The following is a 20,449-nucleotide window of genomic DNA, read 5'->3' on the forward strand; positions in this document are numbered from 1 at the left end:
ATCTCTTACAAAGTGTTCCTACTCTGTTAGAACATGACATTGAACATTTGTTCATCTCTGCACAACGTGACAGCACCTAATGCTGTGGTCCGGGGCCTTTTCTTTGGGTGTGAAAACACACTTCCAGTTTTGCTCCCCCACGTGCTCAGTAAGATTCTATTTTGAGCAACATTGCTTTTTGAGTGTATCACCGGATACCAAATAAAACATTTTCCCATTTCAACGTTATGTCAGGGGGAGTTTTCTAATCATGACTACTTTCTCAAATAAACTCAACCAAGGGGATATTGTTTTCCCTTCTTTGGCCAGAGAGGTGGCTCCTTCCTCTCGGGTTTTTCTGCTGGCCAGTGAGACGCATGGGTGGCTGGCATGTGGTTGGATGTTCTGTGCTGCTAAGCCCTTCTCTTGCTATCACTTCCTTCAACTCTTTTTTTTTTTTTTTAAAGATTTGATTTATTTAGTTGACAGAGATAGAGACAGCCAGCGAGAGAGGGAACTCAAGCAGGAGGAGTGGGAGAGGAAGAAGCAGGCTCATAGCAGAGGAGCCTGATGTGGGGCTCGATCCCATAACGCCGGGATCACACCCTGAGCCGAAGGCAGACGCTTCACCGCTGTACCACCCAGGCGCCCCACTTCCTTCAACTCTTACATCACTCATCTATTGCTGCCTAACAGACTGCTCCCAAAATTTAGTTGCTTTAACAATAAGCATTTATTTCGATTGTGATCCTGCAGGCCAGCTGTTTAGGCTGGGCTGTTCTCATAGCTTTAACTGAATTCCTCCCGGCAACTGTTGTCTTGCTGATCTTGGCCAGGCTCTTTCACATCTATGGACCTTCAGTTTGGACAACGGCACTGATTTCTCTTTGTTCTATGCAGTCTTTTGTCCCCTCAAAGTCGAGACTGGACCTGTCCACATGGCAGAGGGCAGGGTCTCAAGAGAGTGAATAGAACTAAGCCAGGCCTCCTGAGGCCGCACCTTAGAACCAGGACAAAAATCACACAACTGCATTCTATTGGTCATACCAGGTCCGGAAGCCAGGCCGGAATCCAGGGTCGGGCAGGGAATAGGCTCCACCTCTCGATGGAAGGAGACCCAGAGTCACCGGGCAAAGCAAGGGCGTCCACGGAGGGATGGAGAACTAGGGTAATTTTGGCAATCTCCCACAGCTGTGATCTCTGTATTCAGAAGCATCACCTGCTTGTTTTGCAGGACTGAACAATGGGGATGGATCTGTTAGTGAGACCGACATTTTCCGGAAGGCCTCTGAGCAGCTGGTGAAGTACATGAACTCAGGAAACCAGCTACTGCATAAAAACTTACTGAAGCAAGAAGTAGTTCAGAGGTTCTTGCGTCTCCTTTCTTCTCTGCAAGGTAACTTTCCTCACAACGTTCAATTGCGCCAAAGATTATTGATGCCTGTTAGAACTCTTTTCTAATATCTTTAAAACAATTAATTACAAAAAAAATAAAAGTGATGAGCTGTGTGTGAAACATTCAAACAGCACAGAACATTACTCAGTGGAAAGTCCAAATCATCCACCCGGAACGTTAGTCCCTAAAGCCCATTGCCAGCGTCAGTCTCTGTGTCTGGGTTTTCATGTATCCTGCTAGAATTACTGTTGCATATACAATCCCTTTTTAAATACCCTGGATAGTTCTCTCTTCCATAGGTATTGGCTAATATTGGTATATAAAGTTATTATAGAATTGAATGTTAATTCTTTTTCACTATGAAGAAATCAGGAAAGTTCTAGAAAAGAACTTCAGATGACACATTTTAGATAATAATTAGGGAAGATTCTAGAAACCCTAAGGAGGTGAAATTTAGTATTTTTTAAACTGGCAGTCAGTATGGGCTGTAACACATTCACTCGGACCATTCAAAGGGCTGAGATTTCTTAATTTTCCAGAAAATGTGGGAAGGGGTGGCCAGTGGAATAAAAATGCTCTTCAGGAGATGCAGCAGATCATAGTGTTTAAGGCTTGGAGTTTTACATTTTCATCTTAATTCTACCACTTAGCGCCTCTGTGACCTTGGGTCAATTGTTTAACTTCTTAAGCTTCAGTTCCTTCACTCCTGCATTAGCGAGGGTACTAATCTGCTGCGATGATGAGTGTGGAGCACTTAGTCCAGGGTCCTGCACACAGAACTATTTTTCTTATTTTCAAATTACATATTAAGTATTAAAATGAATATTCATGTTAGAAATCCTAGAGTATGGTGGGAAGCAAAAACTAGCAAATACAAATTAAATTGCTCTTATTTAGGTTAACTCTTGATTTCTTCCCTTCTCTTCCTTCCTGCTTTCTTACTAATAGGGTTGCCCAACAAATTATAGAATGCTGGTTGAATTATAACTTTGAATAAACAGTGAATATAGTTTAAGTATGTCCCAGATATTGCAGGAACTATACTAAAATTTAATTTGTTGTTTACCTGAAATTCAAATTTAACTGGCATCCTATATTTTTATTTGCTAAATCTGGCAATTTGCTTACTGAGGACCTCCTTCAGAAGTTTTCCATCCATAGGATATACCAGCATCATGAACTGGGATAACCATTATCCTGTCTCCATACATTAGATAGCAGATGGAAATACTTAGTATATCATGATATGAACTTAAGAATTGAGGATTAAACCATCCTCTCTCTGCTACCTGACAACTCTTAACTTTTTAATTATTCTATAGTGTCTCCCTGTATTTCAGTGCTCCTTAAGCAGAACACACTTTTAATATTATGCAAAACTTAAGCCCGGCTCTTGCCCTTCTGATCTCAGTAGAATGCCCTGACTCACGTATTCTTCCATGACACAGACAATTCCGCTCTCCTCTTGGGCCAGGCTCTATTCTCGTTAAAGAATTTCTAACCTTCCCAAGAAGGTCACATGGTCGGTGCTTATACTGACGTTTACGAGTGGTTGAATAGGTGCCCAAAGTAATTACTTGCTTATATTTTCCCCAGGGGTTAAAAACACTGACCGATAATTCTTGTTAATTACGCCTAAACGTGTTGGGTGGTATATGGGGACAGGAATCATATGAAACTTTTTGGGAGTGTGGTATATTCTTATTTTTGAAAGAAATCCCTCCTGACTTGGTCTGTGACATTAACCGTGACTGCGCCAACACCTTCATCAAGTTTTTACTGGAGAAACAGAAATGGCCGGAAGTGCTTCTGTTGCTGACCCGCAAAGTAAGTGGGGAGCCACCACTGGGAGACTGCCTCATCAAGGGCTGCAACTTCTCAGACCTTGACCTCTGCACTGTCATCCCCCGCCTCAGCACCTGGGACCCTCGGAGGATGCAGCTCCTGGGCTGCCTCATCGACAGTGGAGGTGAGAATGCCCATGATGAGCACTGGAGACTTGTTCCTTGGGATGCTAGGCCATGGCTGGTCCTGGGTCCTTCACTTGACTTTGGAGACGCCTTTAAATTCTGGCCCATTCTCTTCCTCCATAAATTCTTATTTTGCAACAGTGACCAGGTTAATGCCCTGTCAGTGGGTGCTGGCTTTGTAGGAGCTCTGTGTCTTTGTGAACTCTAGTCACCTCTGTTGGCTTTTCGGGGCTCTTGGCCCCAGGTGTGGTGCACGGGTCCTTTCCTCCCGACTGCCAGCTGGACTTTTCCCTGCACTCAGTATGCTGCGTGTGTCCCTGTAAACTCTCCAGCATTCTTTTCTAGTCAGCGGATTACGATTGAGGTGCTTATTTGTAAAGAAACAGCCAAATAATTGGTGGGTGGAAATATCTGCCACTATAATCAGCCCAATCACACTTGGCTGGATGTATGTCTGGAGAGAGCCAGTGTCTTGCTGGATCGGGTTTTATTTTTTTTTAAATTTATTGTGTAAAGATTTTATTTATTTATGTGAGAGAGAGCATGAGTGGAGGGAAGGGCAGAAGGAAAAGCAACAGACTCCCATGGGGGAGCCCAATGTGGGGCTCGATCCCAGGATTGCGAGATCATGAACTGAACTGATGGCAGATGCTTAACTGACTGAGCCACCCAGGTGCCCTGGACTTGGTTTTATTTTAAAACTGAGTTGGAAACACCAACCTCCTCCTGCTACCACTTCCCACCCCCGCACTAATGCCACTACTAGTTGTGTGGCCTTGGGCATGCTATTTCTGCCTCCGTCTCCTTCTTTATAAAATGGGAATGATAACAGTCCCTCTTTCTCAGGGATATTCTGAATGTTAAATGAGCTCATGCATGCAGGTTCTTGGAAGAGCACTGTGGCTGTATGGTTTTCTGCTTGCTCGTCTGTTTAAGAGGGAATGCCCTTTATTGGTCCTTAACTCTCAAAGGGCCATGTAAAGCCTCTGGGCATTGGCTGTTCCCACAGGTTCCAAGAGGTAGATGGAATGCCTCCTATAGTTTATTTCTTCAAACCCATTCCTCGAGTGGAATATTACTACCTCTGCCTGGAAGCTGTGGCTGTCATGGATTTACTGTTTTATCCCTGAGTCAGCCAGCACTTAAGAAACGCCTCCCTGGAATCTGGTGCTGGGGACCAGGGACAGAGTGAATGCGGGGCTGCTATGTGGGGGTGTGCGGATCGCAGGGGTGCAGGTCAGGGAGGTTGCAGGGCAGAGGGGAGGCATCGACTGAGCTAAAGGGAAGCTGATGTTGGGGGTGGAGAGGTGTCAGGGAAGATGCCATTTGAGGGTCAATGGGCATCCTCAGGACGAAGCTTCATAGAAGCAAAGGATGTAGGAAGCCATGCTCATATCCTGGTCACTGACTGTGTGTCAGGTAGGGTGTTAGGCAGGCACCGGGGTTTCCATTGATCACAGGCCCTGTCCCCACTCCCAGCCAGTGCTGAAGATGGGGTCTGGGGACATGAAGGGGAGCAGGAGATCGGGGAGAGGCATGCGCATGAATGGGACACTGGAAGAAGTTGGGTTTTCACTCTGAGGGCTCTGGGAAGCCTTTGCCTCAGAAGTTGGGTCAGTATCAGCTCTTCCCTTGGAGTACGCGGCAGAAGCAGTCCCCTCCTCCTCAGGTGAGCCAGGCGGTCACTTGTCACAGGGTACATCCCTCACGGGGATGTGCCCCTCTCCTCTGCCATCTCAGCCTTGCCCGAGGGTCTCCATGACAACCAGGAGACTCCGCTTGTTATGTGCCTGAAACATGAGGACTTCGAGCTGGCGTTTCTACTCTTGACCAAGGGTGCAGACCCCCGCGGTATCTCCCTCACGGAAGGTGATACTCCTTTGCATGCAGCACTCCACATCTTTTTAGACATCAAAGGTAGGCCTTTATTTTTTAAGTAGTCTTTTCCTTGAAGAGGAGGCTGGATATTAGAACTGATGCTGAGCTTTTTCGTCTTTCCTATTGGGAAAACCAATGATCTGAAAAAAGACTCTTCTTGTTCAGGCCCCCTGATTATCTCCTGGCCACTCACCCACAACTGGATGAGAAGGAGCAACCATCATGGTGAATGGTCAGGATGGGTTGACTGAGGAGGATTCTTAAGTTTCAAAGTTGGCTGTCCTCTAGACATGGCCAGATATCTCTTGGGAGCAAATTGTCCCTGGTTTGCAATCACTGGGTTATCAAGTGCTTGGGGAGGTGTGGTGTTCTGAGATGCCCCTGGCTGGCATCTCTCCAAATCCAGGGGTCTCTGTTCTCTGGGAAGAGCGGCTCAGCACTCACAGCATTTTGTTTGTGTCTTTCAGCTGACATCGGTTTTAACTTCCTCAGCCACCTGTTGGATCTCTTCTGGTCCAACCCCACTGAATTTTTCTACCTCAACCCCAATAGCCAGGACAGCAATGGGAACACACTGATGCACATCATCTTCCAGAAGGGCATGCTGAAGCGCATGAAGAAGCTGATAGACCTGCTGGTGAAGTTTGACATCAACTTCAACTTGAAGAACAAAGAAGGCAAAGATGCGAGGCACCGGATTAAGAAGAACGATGCTCTGCTCTTGGCTTGGAACAAGGCTCTGATGGAGAGCAGGCGGAGGAACCGGCAGGACTCTGCTGCCCATCCAGGGAAGCTCCCGAGGCCCACTGCCCCTGGTCACACGTCTCAGCTCAAGTCCCAGGGTTCATCCAAGTCACTGCCATGCAGTGTCCCTGCCAGGACCCTGCCCGAAGGAGCCATGGTCCCTGACAGTTGGGAGACTCTCCCGGATGCCCAGGCAATGAGGCAGGAGCCTGGAACTGTCAGGCCCTGCTCTCTGAGAGACCGCCTGGTACAGGACATTACAGGTTTAATTCAGCAGGTTGAATTGGATACGTCCCTCCCAGGGGACTGTCCTCAGGACTCTGAGCCTCTGGAGACAGGCGTTGGTACGGAAGTAAAGAAGGATGAGCTCCAGCGAACCCTGGGAGTGCAAGGCTCTGACTCTAGTGGGAACAACCACAGCGCCCTTGAGGCAGGGGGTGGATGCGCTCAGGCAGGCCTTGGGGCCTCACAGCTCATTCCTGCTAGCCACAGAGGGAGTGAGGGCAGCGATGATCCAGACAGCTGGAACACACAGGAGATCGAGGCCTGCCTCCAGGACTTCGAGAACATGACGTGGGAGATCGAGTGTACTTCAGAAATGCTGAAAAAGCTGTCCAGTAAGGTCATGACGAAGGTCATGAAGAAGAAAATCATCCTAGCTATCCAGCAGCTGGGGAACGGTGAGTGGACCCAGGGCCTGCAGAAGCGGCTGAAGCACCTGAAGGGGAGCATCCAGCTCTTCGAGGCCAAGCTGGACAAGGGGGCCCGAATGCTGTGGGAGCTGGCCATTGACTTCTCCCCTCGATGCAGCGAGAACCCGGAGAAGATCATTGCCGCCACGGAGCGGAACCTGCACTGCCCGGAGAAGTCGGGTCGGGTCTACACGGAAATCATCCGGATCTGGGACATCGTCTTGGACCACTGCAAGCTGTCGGACTCCATCAGGGCCATCTGTAATGCTTACAACCGGGGCCTGTCCTGTGTCCTGAGGAAGAAGCTGAAGGGCATCCACCAGGGCCAGGTGTCAGCCAATGTGAAGGTCCAAAAGCGCATACCCCGCTTCTACGTGGAGGACACGGAGGCCAAGAAGAGCCAGGAGCATGTGAATCCCGAGTATTTCCCGCCGGCCAGCGCAGTGGAGACGGAGTATAACATCATGAAGTTCCACAGCTTCAGCAACAGCATGGCTTCCAACATCCTCAATGACACAACAGCAACGGTGGAGTACCCCTTCAGGGTGGGAGAGCTGGAGTATGCTGTGATCGACCTCGACCCCAAGCCGCTGGAGCCCATCATCCTCATTGGGAGGAGTGGCACTGGGAAGACAACTTGCTGCTTGTACAGGCTGTGGAAGAAATTCCACATATACTGGGAGAAGGCTGAGCAGGCAGGAAGCCCGCTGCTAACCAAGCAGCTGTGGTTGAAGAGAAGGTTGGAAGTGGAACCTGGAAAGGAAGGTCCACGTACAGAGGAAGAAGATAAGGAGGAGGGAGAGGAGGAGGAGGAAGAAGAAGGTTCCATGGAAGTGGAAACAGTGGACAGCATAGATGAGGAGCAGGATAGTGAAGCCTGTGTAGGGGTATCCAGTGGGGAGCCGGGGGAGCCTGGCCAGGTGGCAGAAGTGTGCACCGCAGAGCATCCTCACCAGCTGGAGCATTTACATCAGATCTTTGTGACCAAGAACCATGTCCTGTGCCAGGAGGTGCAGAGGAATTTCATTGAGCTTTCCAAGTCTACCAAGGCCACCAGTCACTACAAACCACTGGAACCCAATGTCCACAAACTTCAGGACTTAAGGGATGAGAACTTTCCTCTGTTCATCACTTCCAAGCAGCTGCTCCTCTTGCTTGATGCTTCTCTGCCCAAACCATTCTTTCTGAGAAATGAAGATGGCAGCTTGAAAAGATCCATCGTGGGATGGTCCACGCAGGAAGAGTTGACCATTCCCAATTGGCAGGAGGATGAGGAGGAGGCTGAGGCAGACGGAGACAATGGCGAGGAGGATAAAGCTGCAGAAACACGTATGTGTGACAGTGACCCCCGGGTGTATGTGACATTTGAGGTGTTCACCAATGAAATATGGCCCAAAATGATCAAAGGGAAAACTTCCTACAACCCCGCACTGATTTGGAAAGAAATAAAATCTTTTCTGAAGGGGTCTTTTGAGGCCCTCAGCTGCCCCCAGGGGAGGCTCACGGAAGAAGCATATAAGAAATTAGGGAGGAAGCGGTCCCCCAACTTCAAGGAAGACCGGAGCGAGATCTACAGTCTTTTCTGCCTGTACCAGCAGATCAGGTCTCAAAAAGGTTATTTCGATGAAGAAGATGTTCTATATAACCTGTCCCGGAGGCTGTCGAAGCTCAAGGTGCTCCCGTGGTCCATCCATGAACTCTATGGCGATGAGATTCAGGACTTCACTCAAGCTGAGCTGACGCTGCTGATGAAATGCATCAATGACCCCAATGCCATGTTCCTCACGGGGGACACGGCCCAGAGCATCATGAAGGGCGTGGCCTTCCGCTTCAGTGACCTGCGTTCTCTGTTCCACTACGCCAGCAGAAACACTGTGGACAAACAGTGTGCCGTCCGGAAGCCCAAGAAGATCCACCAGCTGTACCAGAATTACAGGTCCCATTCAGGTATGTCTGCGCTTTCTGCTTGCCTGCAGGGGAGGTGCTTGGGCGCCATCTTGCACTGTTTTATTAGGCTTTTGTAGCTGAAGTAAGGAGAGTATCTTGGAGTTTGTTGGGAAATGTACTCACGAACAATAAGTCTTATGGTTTCTGCTGCTTCCCACTCGTAGGTTGATAATTCAAGCTGTGGTTGAGTGGAAAGTACATCTTAGGGAGATTGCCACGACATGAAAACATTACAGGGGAACATTTAAACTGCTTGCGAACTTTTGGTAAAGCACTTCGGAAGCACGTTCTTGTGCTACATAAAGCAATATGCCAATTTCAAAGTCATTAATTCCCAAAGCGGCTTTTCTCCCGAGGAGAAGCCAAAGAAGAGGGCTAGGGGGTGGTGGGAGATAGCACGCACTCGGGTGCTTTTAACTTTAGTTGTGCCCCTTCTCTGTGCCAGGCGTGATGCTAGGCAGCCGATATAGACCACCTGTACTTCACCCTTACAAGGACCCTGCCAGGCAGGCAGCCTTCCCATTTTACAAAGGACACCAAGGCACGCAGGGTTTGAATAACACAACATCCATGCCAGAATCCTTCCTTTATGGTTTATAAAATGCTCACACATTTACCTTCTGTGTCCTGTGTGTGTCTGTGAACAATATAGAATATCCTTTTACATGCTTAGAAACTTTATTTAATGGGATCATGCCACATATATCTTTCTGCCACTTCGTATTTTTGCTTCATGTTACATTTCGGAATTTCTCCATATTGATGATGTGGAGCTCTGGATCCCGCATTTCTAACTAGTGTTAGCACTCCATTTTATGGCTGTACCATAGTTTGTTGCTCATTTCCCAGTAGTGGACATTAGGCTCCTGGCAGTTTTTCACTGTGACATATAATCCTTTAGTGAACCTTCCTGAACAAATCTCTCTGGATCTATGTTATATCTCCTTGCTTTGCTCTTGGGATGGGTGTGAAAGGACATCTGGTATGGTTTGAATCTCCATTTTCTTGAGACGTGGTGTCTTTTCATGTGTGTCTGTATTCTGTGAATTGCCTGTTCTCCCTTGCCTACCTTTGTAATGAGTTGTTTCTCTTACTGATTTGTTAAAAATTCTCTATAAATTTTTGCCTTCGCATCCTTTGTTGATTATAAAAATTGCAGGGCTTTTTTTTTAACTTTGTTACAGTAAAATGGCATATAAATAATGGTGTTCTTTAGTAGAAAGATCCTTTAAATTTTAACTTATGAATGTTTTCTACTATGACTTGCCCTTTTGTGTCGTAAGAAATTTTTCTGATCTGGAGTTACCGAGATATTATCTTCTAAATAATTTTCTAATTGTTTAAAATGTTGCTTTTTATATGTAGGCAGGTATTTAAATTTGGGTAAATTTAAGTAACTAAATTTAGTCTATCTAAAATGTGTGTGAGGTGTGACATTGTTTTTATTGAACCAAACCTTCTCTGATCTAATTTTACTTTTTTCCGTATGGAGAATCAGTGCTGCTGATTCCATTCACTGCTTGGCTCATCCTTGCTTCTGGTTTGTAAGGCTGCTTTTCTGATATATCTGGGACTCTGTTTTTGGGTTCACGGTTTTCTCTGATTTGTCTCATTTGTATGTTCTTGCAGTTAGCATGATATCACACTTACCATAGTTATCAGATTCTCTCTTTGTAATTTTGATCAGAATTTCATTGAGTTTATTGCTTTTTGGGAAGAATTCACATCTTTACATCATTGGGATTTCTGAACCACGACCTTGGTGTATTTCTCTATTCAGGTCTTCTTTTAGTGCCTTCCATACTAGTCTATAATTTTCCCCAGACATTTCACACAGCTGTTAGACTTGTCCTAGGGATCTTATACTTTTTGTTACTATCATGGCTGCCTCTTTCTCTCTCTCATTCTCTCTCTCTTTTTTTGTTTTTTTTTTTTACATTTTCTATCAGTTATTACTGGTATAGAGAAATACTGTTGGTTTTTATATGTTGATCTGGTCAACCTAACAATCATGCTGAACATTCTAACTTTCAGATTTTGGCATTTTTTTCTGCAGGTAAGGGCAGTCTTTATCTTCTTTTCTATATTTATCATTCCTTTTTTCCTGTTATATTTCATTGGTTAGGACCTTAAACAGAAGCTTTAACAGGCATCTGTGTGTTATTTCTGAAGTTAATGGGCATATTTTTAATATTTCACCATTTAAGTCTGATGTTTATTGTAAATTTTGATGGATGGTCTTTTTCTAGATGCAGCTCAGGTAGGCTACAGTTTGGTGGAAACAGAAAATACATACATACCACACACACACGCACACACACCACACACACACACACACACACACCACACACCACACACAGCACACACCACACACACACACCACACACACCCCACACCCCCCCACACCACACACACACCACACACACACACCACACACCACACACACCCCACACACACCCCACACACACCCCACACACACACACCACACACACACACCACACACACACACCACACACACACACACACACCACACACACACCCCCACACACCACACACATTCATACACACACACACATACACACCACACATACACACACCACAGACACACACACATACACACCACACACACCACACACACACACCCCCACACACACCACACACACACACCACACACATTCATACACACACACACACATTGTGAAATTAGATTAAAATTCTGATTTGCTTAGCCAAGGAGTCAGAAAATGATTAGAAGGCAGGTGGCGTCCTAGAGTGTAGCATGCACCACACAACTCAGCCCAGCTTTCCAGGGCTCTGGGATTCCTCACTGATGTCACATTGAAAAAAAATCACAGGATCTGGCTGTTCAACTTCTTCTTCTTCCGTGGTCTTAAACCTGGGGCTTGGATTGTGTAGGAAGAGCCGGCACAAAGTGATTTATTCTCTTAGTAGGAAATAGAGCCTGGCCCTTGTTCATCTGTTCAGGAGGTGTTTATTGAGCTCTCCTCCCCTGCCTGGCACTGTGCGCGGCCAGGTGACTGAGACACGTAACTCACTCTTTCTGTCTTCAGGAAGTGGCTCCAATGGCACCTCCTTTTCTGTTGTTGGATCCAGTAGAAGGATCTGGCATGAGTAGTTGAATGAGCTGCTCATTCTGATTAACCCCCTGGTTCAGTGCCACTAGCCTGGGGCCAACAGCCTTTCTGACTGGCAAGATAGAGCATGGCAGAGGGAGTTGTTCCTGGGAGCAGTTTTGATGTTTTTGCAGGGTAACGCATTAGGACAATGACTACATAAATCCCATCTTGGGATGGAGGGAAGGCTGTGTGTATATGTTTCTGTGTATAGAACCAGAAAAAGCCCAAAATGTACTAGATTTTAGAGACTTTATAAAACGCCTAAAATGTTAAAAAAAAGTTACAAGCTACCTGTAAGGCCACTCCCTCCTAACATTCTATTTCATTTCCTTTTGATCTTTTTTCTTTATCACACACATGTATTTATTGATTATGTAGTGACTATTTACTATTAGTGAATATTTTCCCTTATTTTTCTCTTCTTTAAAATTGAGATTCACATAGCATAACATTCACCTGTTTAAATATGCAGTTTAGTGGTTTTAATATATTCACAAGGTTGTGCAACCATTACCACTACCTAATTCCAGAACATTTTCATCACGCCAGAAAGAAACCCTATACCATTAGCAGTCACTCCTCATTTCCCCTCACCCCACCCCTCTGGGAACCACTAACCTACTTTCTGTCTCTATGGGTTTGCCTATTCTGGACATTTTATGTAATAGGAATCATATAATATGTGGCCTTTTGTGTCTGGCTAAGTGATTAGCATAATGTTTTCAAGGCTCCTCCACATTGTAGAATGTGTCAGAGTTCATTCCTTTTTATGGTGGAACCATCTTTTATTCTTTGGGTAGGGTCATTTAAAAATTATTTATCTAGTTTCTTTAGAAGGGCATTTTAGTGAATTCCCGTTTATCACTGTAATCGACACTTCTGTGCCTTTTTCTGATTCTCCCACTGATGTACATCTCTGGCCCTTGCTAGCTTTTGAAGAGGAGGGGACCCCAGTAGCAGCTGATTTGCTTAGATTCAGCAGTTCCCACAGCAGAATCCACTGCTATGCTCCCAACTGTATACATCTAATAATATTACTACTGGGAAGTAAAATTTCTCCTTATTATTTGGTAACAGCAATGGGGACCATGTATGCCTATTTCATGGTGTTCTACCAAGAACATAGTATTTACCTGGTGTCAGGCAAAGGACACGAGGCACAAAGTGAACCATGGAGAGAGACCGAGGATGATCTTGCTCAGTTCAGGTTCAAATCCTGTCACTTGGAGGTTTTTACTAATTTCTTGAACCTTGGAGTCTCTGTTTGTAAAAGTGGGATTATCTGGTCTATGTCACTGGGCAGTCCTGACGATTAAATGGGATACTTTTATGAAGATGCCTGTATTGTGGTCGTGTTCAGTCAGTGCGACTGGCAACGTGACTCAGAGCTTAGATAAGCAATGGGACCCAGGGAGAAAGCTCTTTGCAAAATCCTTTCTCCAGCTCTACCATTTTTCTTAGGATAGTCCTCTCGGCTGGGTATAATCCTGGTGGGAAGGTGATAGAAGCCTTGGTTGCTGCCCCCAGCTAACATTCAGCCCTGCTGTTACCATGACAACGTCTCTACAACTCCAAGCTCCAGTGAGAGGGTCCGAATAATTTTTGCTTCCTACCATCTATGCCAGCCCCTTATATTAGCATTCTAACAGCTTTCATTGTTTAAATTATATTTCTGCCTTGACTTTTCTTTATGAGGTAATTTTCTCTGAGTATAGGTCAGGAATGAGATCCCACAAAACCTTCTTAGCAATGCATCTCTGCCTTCATTGCCTGTACCCAGAGTAATACAGCACAGGGCCAAAGTGATAATCTGGTGGGAAATAGAAATTGACTTGCAATTACCCATACTATCAGGGCCAATATTGCTTCTCAAGGAAAAACACCAAAGTCAAAATAAAAAAATCAAAAAAAGCACAAATCACACAAAAAAATCCCAGCCATGTTGTCGTCGTGTTGCTCCATATCTGACATGTGTTTTCTGTTTTATCTCAGGAATCCTCAATCTGGCATCTGGGGTGGTGGATTTACTTCAGTTCTATTTCCCGGAATCTTTTGATCGCCTCCCCAGGGATTCTGGCCTCTTTGATGGTCCCAAACCAACTGTCCTGGAGTCTTGTAGTGTGAGCGACTTGGCAATTTTGCTACGAGGGAACAAAAGGAAAACCCAGCCTATTGAATTCGGAGCCCACCAGGTGAGCTTGGGATGGCATGTTGTGAAATAAAAAGGCAGTTTGCGGTTGAAAAAAGGTTTGGGAGGCTGAATTATTCCATGGGGTAGAGTTCAATAGCTCCTCCACCAGAGTGCGTAAATTTCAGATCTAGGTGAGGGAGCAATTGTTAATATGTCAGCTAGCCTGGCTGACCAAATCCAGGCCAGCCACTTCTTTTTAAAGATGTTACCTGCCTCCCACAGAAATGGACTGAGCTTTACCAGATCCCTCTTTGTAGAATTTGATGTTTTCCTCTTTCCTACCTTCTTCTTCTCTTCCCCCCCAACCCCAGGTAATCCTTGTAGCTAATGAAATGGCAAAGGAGAAGATTCCAGAAGAGCTGGGGTTAGCACTTGTGCTAACCGTGTATGAAGCAAAAGGTTTAGAATTTGATGATGTCCTCCTTTACAACTTTTTTACTGACTCTGAGGTATGTTGTGCTGAATTCTTTTCACGCTGTGCATGCAAATATGTATGAGCTACACTTCCACTCTGGGAAAGAGAACGTGGAGCTGAGTAGAATTGAGATTGTCACAGGTACCTCTTTCCGTTCTGGAGCATCATCCATTTGGTGGGGGCTTTGTGTGCTTGGATATGGGTTTTGTCAATGGCTGTGGGTGGTTTCCCAGTGTGTCATGGGCTGGTTCTCCTGTGCCCTGCCCTGCTCTCTCTTTCTTCTGAATGCCTGGTACCCGAGTGCCAGCATCCAGTGTTCACTAGCTCTGTTATCCTTGACTCCCAAGGATGCTCCAGTTGGAGTGAGCTCTAAGGAGAGCCTTACAAATGAAAGCAAGGTTAGCAGTGTCCACCCTATGAGGACAGAACTGGGCAAGTTCAGTTCATAGAAAGAGAAAACTCCGGGAAGACAAATGAGGCTTGGTTCCTGGCCACTGGATCAGGTAATGTGGGGGAGGAGGACAGCTGCCCTGCCTGGGAGCTCCCTTCTGGCATGGCTTCACCACTGCTTGCGTCCCATGCAGACCATGGCAGTGAAAGAGTCCCTGGACCGACCCCCAGGACCTCCGTGCCAGCCCACTGCTTTGACTTGGCTCCTGAGTCCTTGGGATGGCCTTTTTTCCCAAGCTCAGTACATTATGGGTAGAGTCACCAACTCGAGCCACTGGTTTCTCTTCACCACTGTCTTTCGGTGGGGGCTCAGGCTGGCTGCTGCCTGTGCTGGGGGGGTTTCCTCTGGGCACTTAGCTGGCTGTGTCCTGGTCCCTATTGCAGACTTCCCACTGCACATGGTGCATGCTTGAAGGGGCTGTTGTTCATACTTACGGTAGGAGCACTGTTAACTTTGACACCTTAAAATCTGCCCCAGAACTGACTATTAAATGGAGTCCTGATTTTTTTTTCTGGTCTTTTAAAAAATAGGATTGCCTTGATAATACCTCTGACTACTATTGCTATGGGTACTTCACAGTTTATAAAGTCCTTTTTCAATGCTTTGTTTCCCTTCATCCTCCACTAACCCTCTGAGTTTGTATGTATTTTCATTACCCTCATTCTACAGATAAAGCTGAGGGTCATGGAAATTAAGTAAATTGCCCACAGTCATGGTGTAGGGGACAGAGCCTGGAGACCAACTCAGATGCTTTGAGTTCTCAGTTTTGCGATCTTTCCTCTGTACTCCTTTCCTTTTAAAGCCCCGCATGCAAATTGGCTTCTGGAACCTTCCACGATGAGTATATCATTGCCATATCTTAAGTGCATTCCTTTTCTATTGACTTTTGCTAATGAAATCAGATGCACTCTCATTAACCCTGGAACCATTTTTAATCTCTGAGAACTAACTCTTTTTTCTCATAATACATCCATTGGTCATGGTTGGACCGAGGCTGTGCTGAAAGAGGAAGGGGTAAGACTTTGTTGTTCCTGTCCTTTATTAACTGCCAGTTGTATGCTTGTGCCAGTAAGAAGCCCGAGGAGCTCTGGCCTTACGGATCTGTAACTTGTGGTCGATTCTGTTTGTGAAAGAATAATCCAGTTATTCTGTCTCACCTGATCCTGGAAATGGCGAAGGCCCAGATTATCTTGACCCTGTGCTCCCAACCAGTTTGTTGAATAAAATTAAAATAATCACAAATGGAATCTTTTGGTAACATCCACTTCATCCCATGTGCACAATAAGACTTCTAAAAAGACTCCTGATAGTGGTGCTTCTCGGTTCCCGAGGAATGTCGTTATGCATTCCCCGGGCCCAAAGCACACGCTCCATTTATCATCGACAGTCAAGACCAAAAAACATCTCATTTCTAAATGAGAGGAAATGCTTTAATCAAAGTAGAGGAAAGACAGGGATCACCTAAGTCTTCAGTCACCTGAGGTCTGGCTCCTCATGTGGGGTTTCTTTCGGGGTGACTGGCTGCAGGCTGCTGCATAGTAATTGTATTTGACACGGGGGACAGTGGAGAGCTCCTCTCTCCACCCCTGGCCTCTTCTTCCACCCCTGGTTTATGTTTCTGGCAGACACTCTCTTTGTGCATGTGTGTGTGGGGTGTTCTGGTTGCCCCAGTGTGTGATTCTTCTCTTTAAGGGATTTGTTGCTCCCTGTTCAACCATATAGTTGCCAGGCCATCTTCTGAGATGGGGAAGGGACCAAGGAATGGCTACACCAAGTCCTTCTCTTCTAGGATTTGTCCTCATTTGGGGCAGCAGCAGTCTTTCTCCCAGTCACCCCCAGACTCTCCTCCTGTGGGGACTTGGAAGGGTGCTTGCCGTTTACACTCAGCCCCAGTGTAAGGACTCCTAGGGGAGTCCTTTCCTTCATACTCCTGTGTGAATAGGACAGGAGGGACTTCGAAAACCACAGCTTTTAGGGGTTAATCACTTAGAGAACAGGCCCCACCGAAGTGACCTTCACAATGATCAGTCCCAATAGAAGAAACTGGACTTGCTGCTTCTTTTATTGTCAGAGGTGCTGTAGGCCTGTATTCTTGCCACAAATACACGTACTCACTCCTCAAAGACTCTGTCTTGAAAGTAAAGTGTGTTTTATTCCTGGAAAGAGGTTAGTCCTGTGCCATATGAGCGGCTTTTGCTTCTCATTCAGCAGTTTTAAAGTACGTTGTGCTTCACTAGCCCTTCCAAGGTCAGCTGGCCTGTGCCTCCTGCTGTCTGCCAGGGGAGCTTCGCAAATGTTAAAATGCTTGTGTCTTTTGCCTGCCTTCCTTGGCTAACAATTCAGGGTGTGAACAGCTCTACAAAGAGGACAGTCATAAGTACGTCCTGAAGGCTTTTTTTTTTTAAACTCCCAACTACTTCGATGATTACATGATTGACATCTCTTTTCAGAATATGGTGATTAATTCCATAATTGGTTAGTCGTATAACCATCCCTCTTTAAGAGACAGTGTTTATTTTTTTAAATCAGAATAATTATAATGTAATGATAATTTTATTAGTATTAAATAAATTAGAGAGTGTTTAAAGCATTTAACCTGATACTTACTAGTTTAAGTTACGGGGTGACTTAAAGGAGGTCATGAACCGTATCCACTCCGTGTTTTCATTATTCTTGAGAAGATACATAGGTGGCAAGGAGCACCATTTTATACATGGAAAAGTAAAGGCTAAGGGGAGTTACCTAGCTACTCTCACAAGATACACTGAAGTATGAAATCTGAAATTTCATAGGAATTCTGCCCTCTAAGTACTGCATGTATTCTGGGTACTTTAGCTTTACCAGGGTCGACCAACCATGGTCCCCAGGGCCAAATCCAGCCCCCTGCTTACTTTTTTGTGGCCTGTGGGCTAACAGTGGTTTTTACATCTTTAAATGGTTAAAAAAAATCAAAGGAAAATAATGTTATATGACATATGAAAATTATATTAAATTCAGCTTTAGTGTTGAAAAATAACGTTTTATCGGGACACACATGCTCATTCATCTACATAATTGACAACGCCTGCTTTTGCATCATAATAACAGATTGAGTTGTTGTGAGAGAGACCACATGGCCCACAAAACCTGAAACTTTTATCCTCTGAGCCTTTAGAAAGAAAACTTGCCAACTTCTGGTCTACATGGTCACTGTGGTTTTGTGGTTTGAGTTTGGATAAAGAGACACATGGCTAAAATATCAACTATTTGTCAAACATTGTACTAGACACTCAACATTGATTATCTCCTTTTATTTCCCGACAAACTTGGGTAGTTCTGGCATCCCCATTTTGCAGAGCAGGGAAAGGAGACGTAGAGGAAACAAAAAAAACAATTTTTCTGAGGTCACATAGCTAATGAGTGAAAGAACTGAGATACAAATGTGTTTTGTCTGACCTCAGTCTCCTGTGCACACTATACTCCACAGCTCCTGAATTTTGTTCCATCCTTGGTTGAATAATGTAGTTAGAAAATTTTGTCATATATATCTTAACAGCTGACACTAGGTGGCATCTCTTACACATTGTGAAAAGGGGTGAAGGACACTGGGTTCCTCCCTCCATACTGCTTGCTGAAATTCTTTAAGCAAGAAACTTCCTGGGTGCTTAACATTCCTCCTGGAAGTGGGCATGTGTGCCTGGCTTCTCGGCCATCTTGGCCAAGTATCTGGGGGAGTTTTCATGGTAGCTTCCCCTTTCCCTGCCTGTGCCACTTGAGGTCCTCCAACCGAGGCCATAGGATGGTCCCCTCATTACAGTTGGGCTGAGGGCCCCAGGCCAGGAAAAGGGGGTTAATTTACCATGGGGCTGTGTGTACAGTTCAAGGGCATATTCTATTGGCTTTTAATTTGTCATTGTTGTTCAGGCTTACAAGGAATGGAAGATCATTTCTTCATTTACGCCTTCATCATCTGACTCCAGACAGGAAAACCGGCCACTGATTGAAGTGCCCTTGGAGAAACCCAGCTCCTCCCAGGGTCGGTCCCTCATGGTGAATCCAGAAATGTACAAGGTGATTTTCTGCCATTTGTCCGCATGCATATTTGAAGGGGGGGGGCAGTAAACAAAGTTTGGATGAGAAGATGAAGTTAAAAATAGAGCCTGGTACTTGACTGGTTTTCTCATGCATCAGCACTGGGAAGTGGAGGATGGGAATGGGCATGGCAGGGATCTCAGTGTTGGCAGACTCTCTTTTCTCAGCAGAGAGTGGGGCTTGATGGGTGGGGCACTGTCTGAAAGTGAAAGGGGGAGGGTTGTACCTACTATTCACCTCTAGAACTCAGCTCTATTCAGAAATTTTGAAGATGCTGACAGGGAACTCACATGTGAAGTCCAGGACAATAGTTCATGTAGACTTGTAATACCAGGCTTGACTGTTGTTGGGGAGGAAAACATTTTACCTTTTAAGATTCCTCTAGTGGTCTAAAAATTAAATTGACATGAAACAGATTAACAGAAGAAAATAAAATTTAGGGGTGCCTGGGTGGCTCAGTCAGTGAAGCATCTGCCTTCGGCTCAGGTCATGATCCCAGGGTCTTGGGATCGAGCCCTGCATCTGGCTCCCTGCTCAATGAGGAATCTGCGTCTACCTCTTCCTCTGCTGCTCCCCTTGCTCCTGCTCTCTCTCTCAAATAAATAAAGAAAATCTTTAAAAAAAAGTTAAAAAAAAAGAAAACAAAATTTAATTGCGTATGTATAGGGAATCAACATAAACATGAGATTCCAAAAACAGGCAAAATGAGGTTTATATGTCATCCTGGACCAAGGAGAAGGGGGTAGGGTTTTAGGGCTTCAGAGGGAAAGAAAGCAATTCACAAAAAGATGAAAAAAGTGAATGTTTGGTAAGCAAATGTTTGCTCGGCCATCCAGAAACAATGGGACCTAGAGAGAAGTTCACACAAGCCGGCTTTGCTATGGTGCTCCCTGTTTAGCATCCCTAGTTCACATTATACTACAGTTATCTATGATGATTGCTCCCTTCCTGGAGCAGGTTCTCTGTCTAAATTCTTTTAGGCAGTCAGGGGGAAGGGCAAAGTTTCTTTGTGAACTTTTGTTTCTTAAAAATAATCAGCCTAAAATAATCCACATGCTGAAGAGATGGCAGTCCACACTTTGGGGTGGCAGATTTTGCTCTGCTACACTGTGAAGGGACCCAGCATCCCTTTCCCTTCACATCGCAGCTGCCTCACCGAGAAGGAGGCCAAAGCTGAGCAGTTCTGCAGAGCTCTTGACTGAGGAAGGTTGATGGAACCTTGAGAGAGTGAAAATTGAACCAGTAAAACCAAAATCTTTGGGGAGAAACTACCGCCCTAGTTTTATGTCTTGTACAATGTGTAAAACAAATAAACGGAATAGCAGTTAGCAGGTTATTTCAGTAAATGCCTACAAGGCTCTATAGAAATTAAAGTTAAATCACTGCCAAGCTATGCAAACCTCTAGGTAGCCACAGATCCACTGTTGTTTTGAAATGTGCATTATTTAATCAAGTAGGCCCTCCCCGTGTTCAAGTCCTAACCCCTTATGTCTGCAGCTCTCAGTCATGGCATAGGTCGTGAGTAATTTTGTACTAATGATAGTGGTCATAGAAGTGTATGACCGGCTTAATTTGTAA

General features: G+C 45.3%; 1 protein-coding gene across 3 annotated transcripts in view; it reads left to right on the top strand.

Moving 5' to 3' along the window:
- Positions 1-20,449, top strand: part of TRANK1 (tetratricopeptide repeat and ankyrin repeat containing 1) — a 98,224-nt gene that overhangs the window by 55,926 nt on the left and 21,849 nt on the right. For all 3 annotated transcript variants that reach the window (XM_044383285.3, XM_044383286.3, XM_026496702.4), the window contains 7 exons: positions 1,214-1,375; positions 3,090-3,344; positions 5,086-5,262; positions 5,691-8,606; positions 13,736-13,935; positions 14,246-14,383; positions 18,704-18,850. In XM_044383285.3, coding sequence (XP_044239220.1) covers positions 1,214-1,375; positions 3,090-3,344; positions 5,086-5,262; positions 5,691-8,606; positions 13,736-13,935; positions 14,246-14,383; positions 18,704-18,850 — 3,995 coding nt within the window. The remainder of the gene's footprint in view (positions 1-1,213; positions 1,376-3,089; positions 3,345-5,085; positions 5,263-5,690; positions 8,607-13,735; positions 13,936-14,245; positions 14,384-18,703; positions 18,851-20,449) is intronic.

The sequence above is a fragment of the Ursus arctos genome, unplaced genomic scaffold (genome assembly GCF_023065955.2).
Source record: "Ursus arctos isolate Adak ecotype North America unplaced genomic scaffold, UrsArc2.0 scaffold_20, whole genome shotgun sequence".
Lineage (NCBI taxonomy): Eukaryota > Metazoa > Chordata > Mammalia > Carnivora > Ursidae > Ursus > Ursus arctos.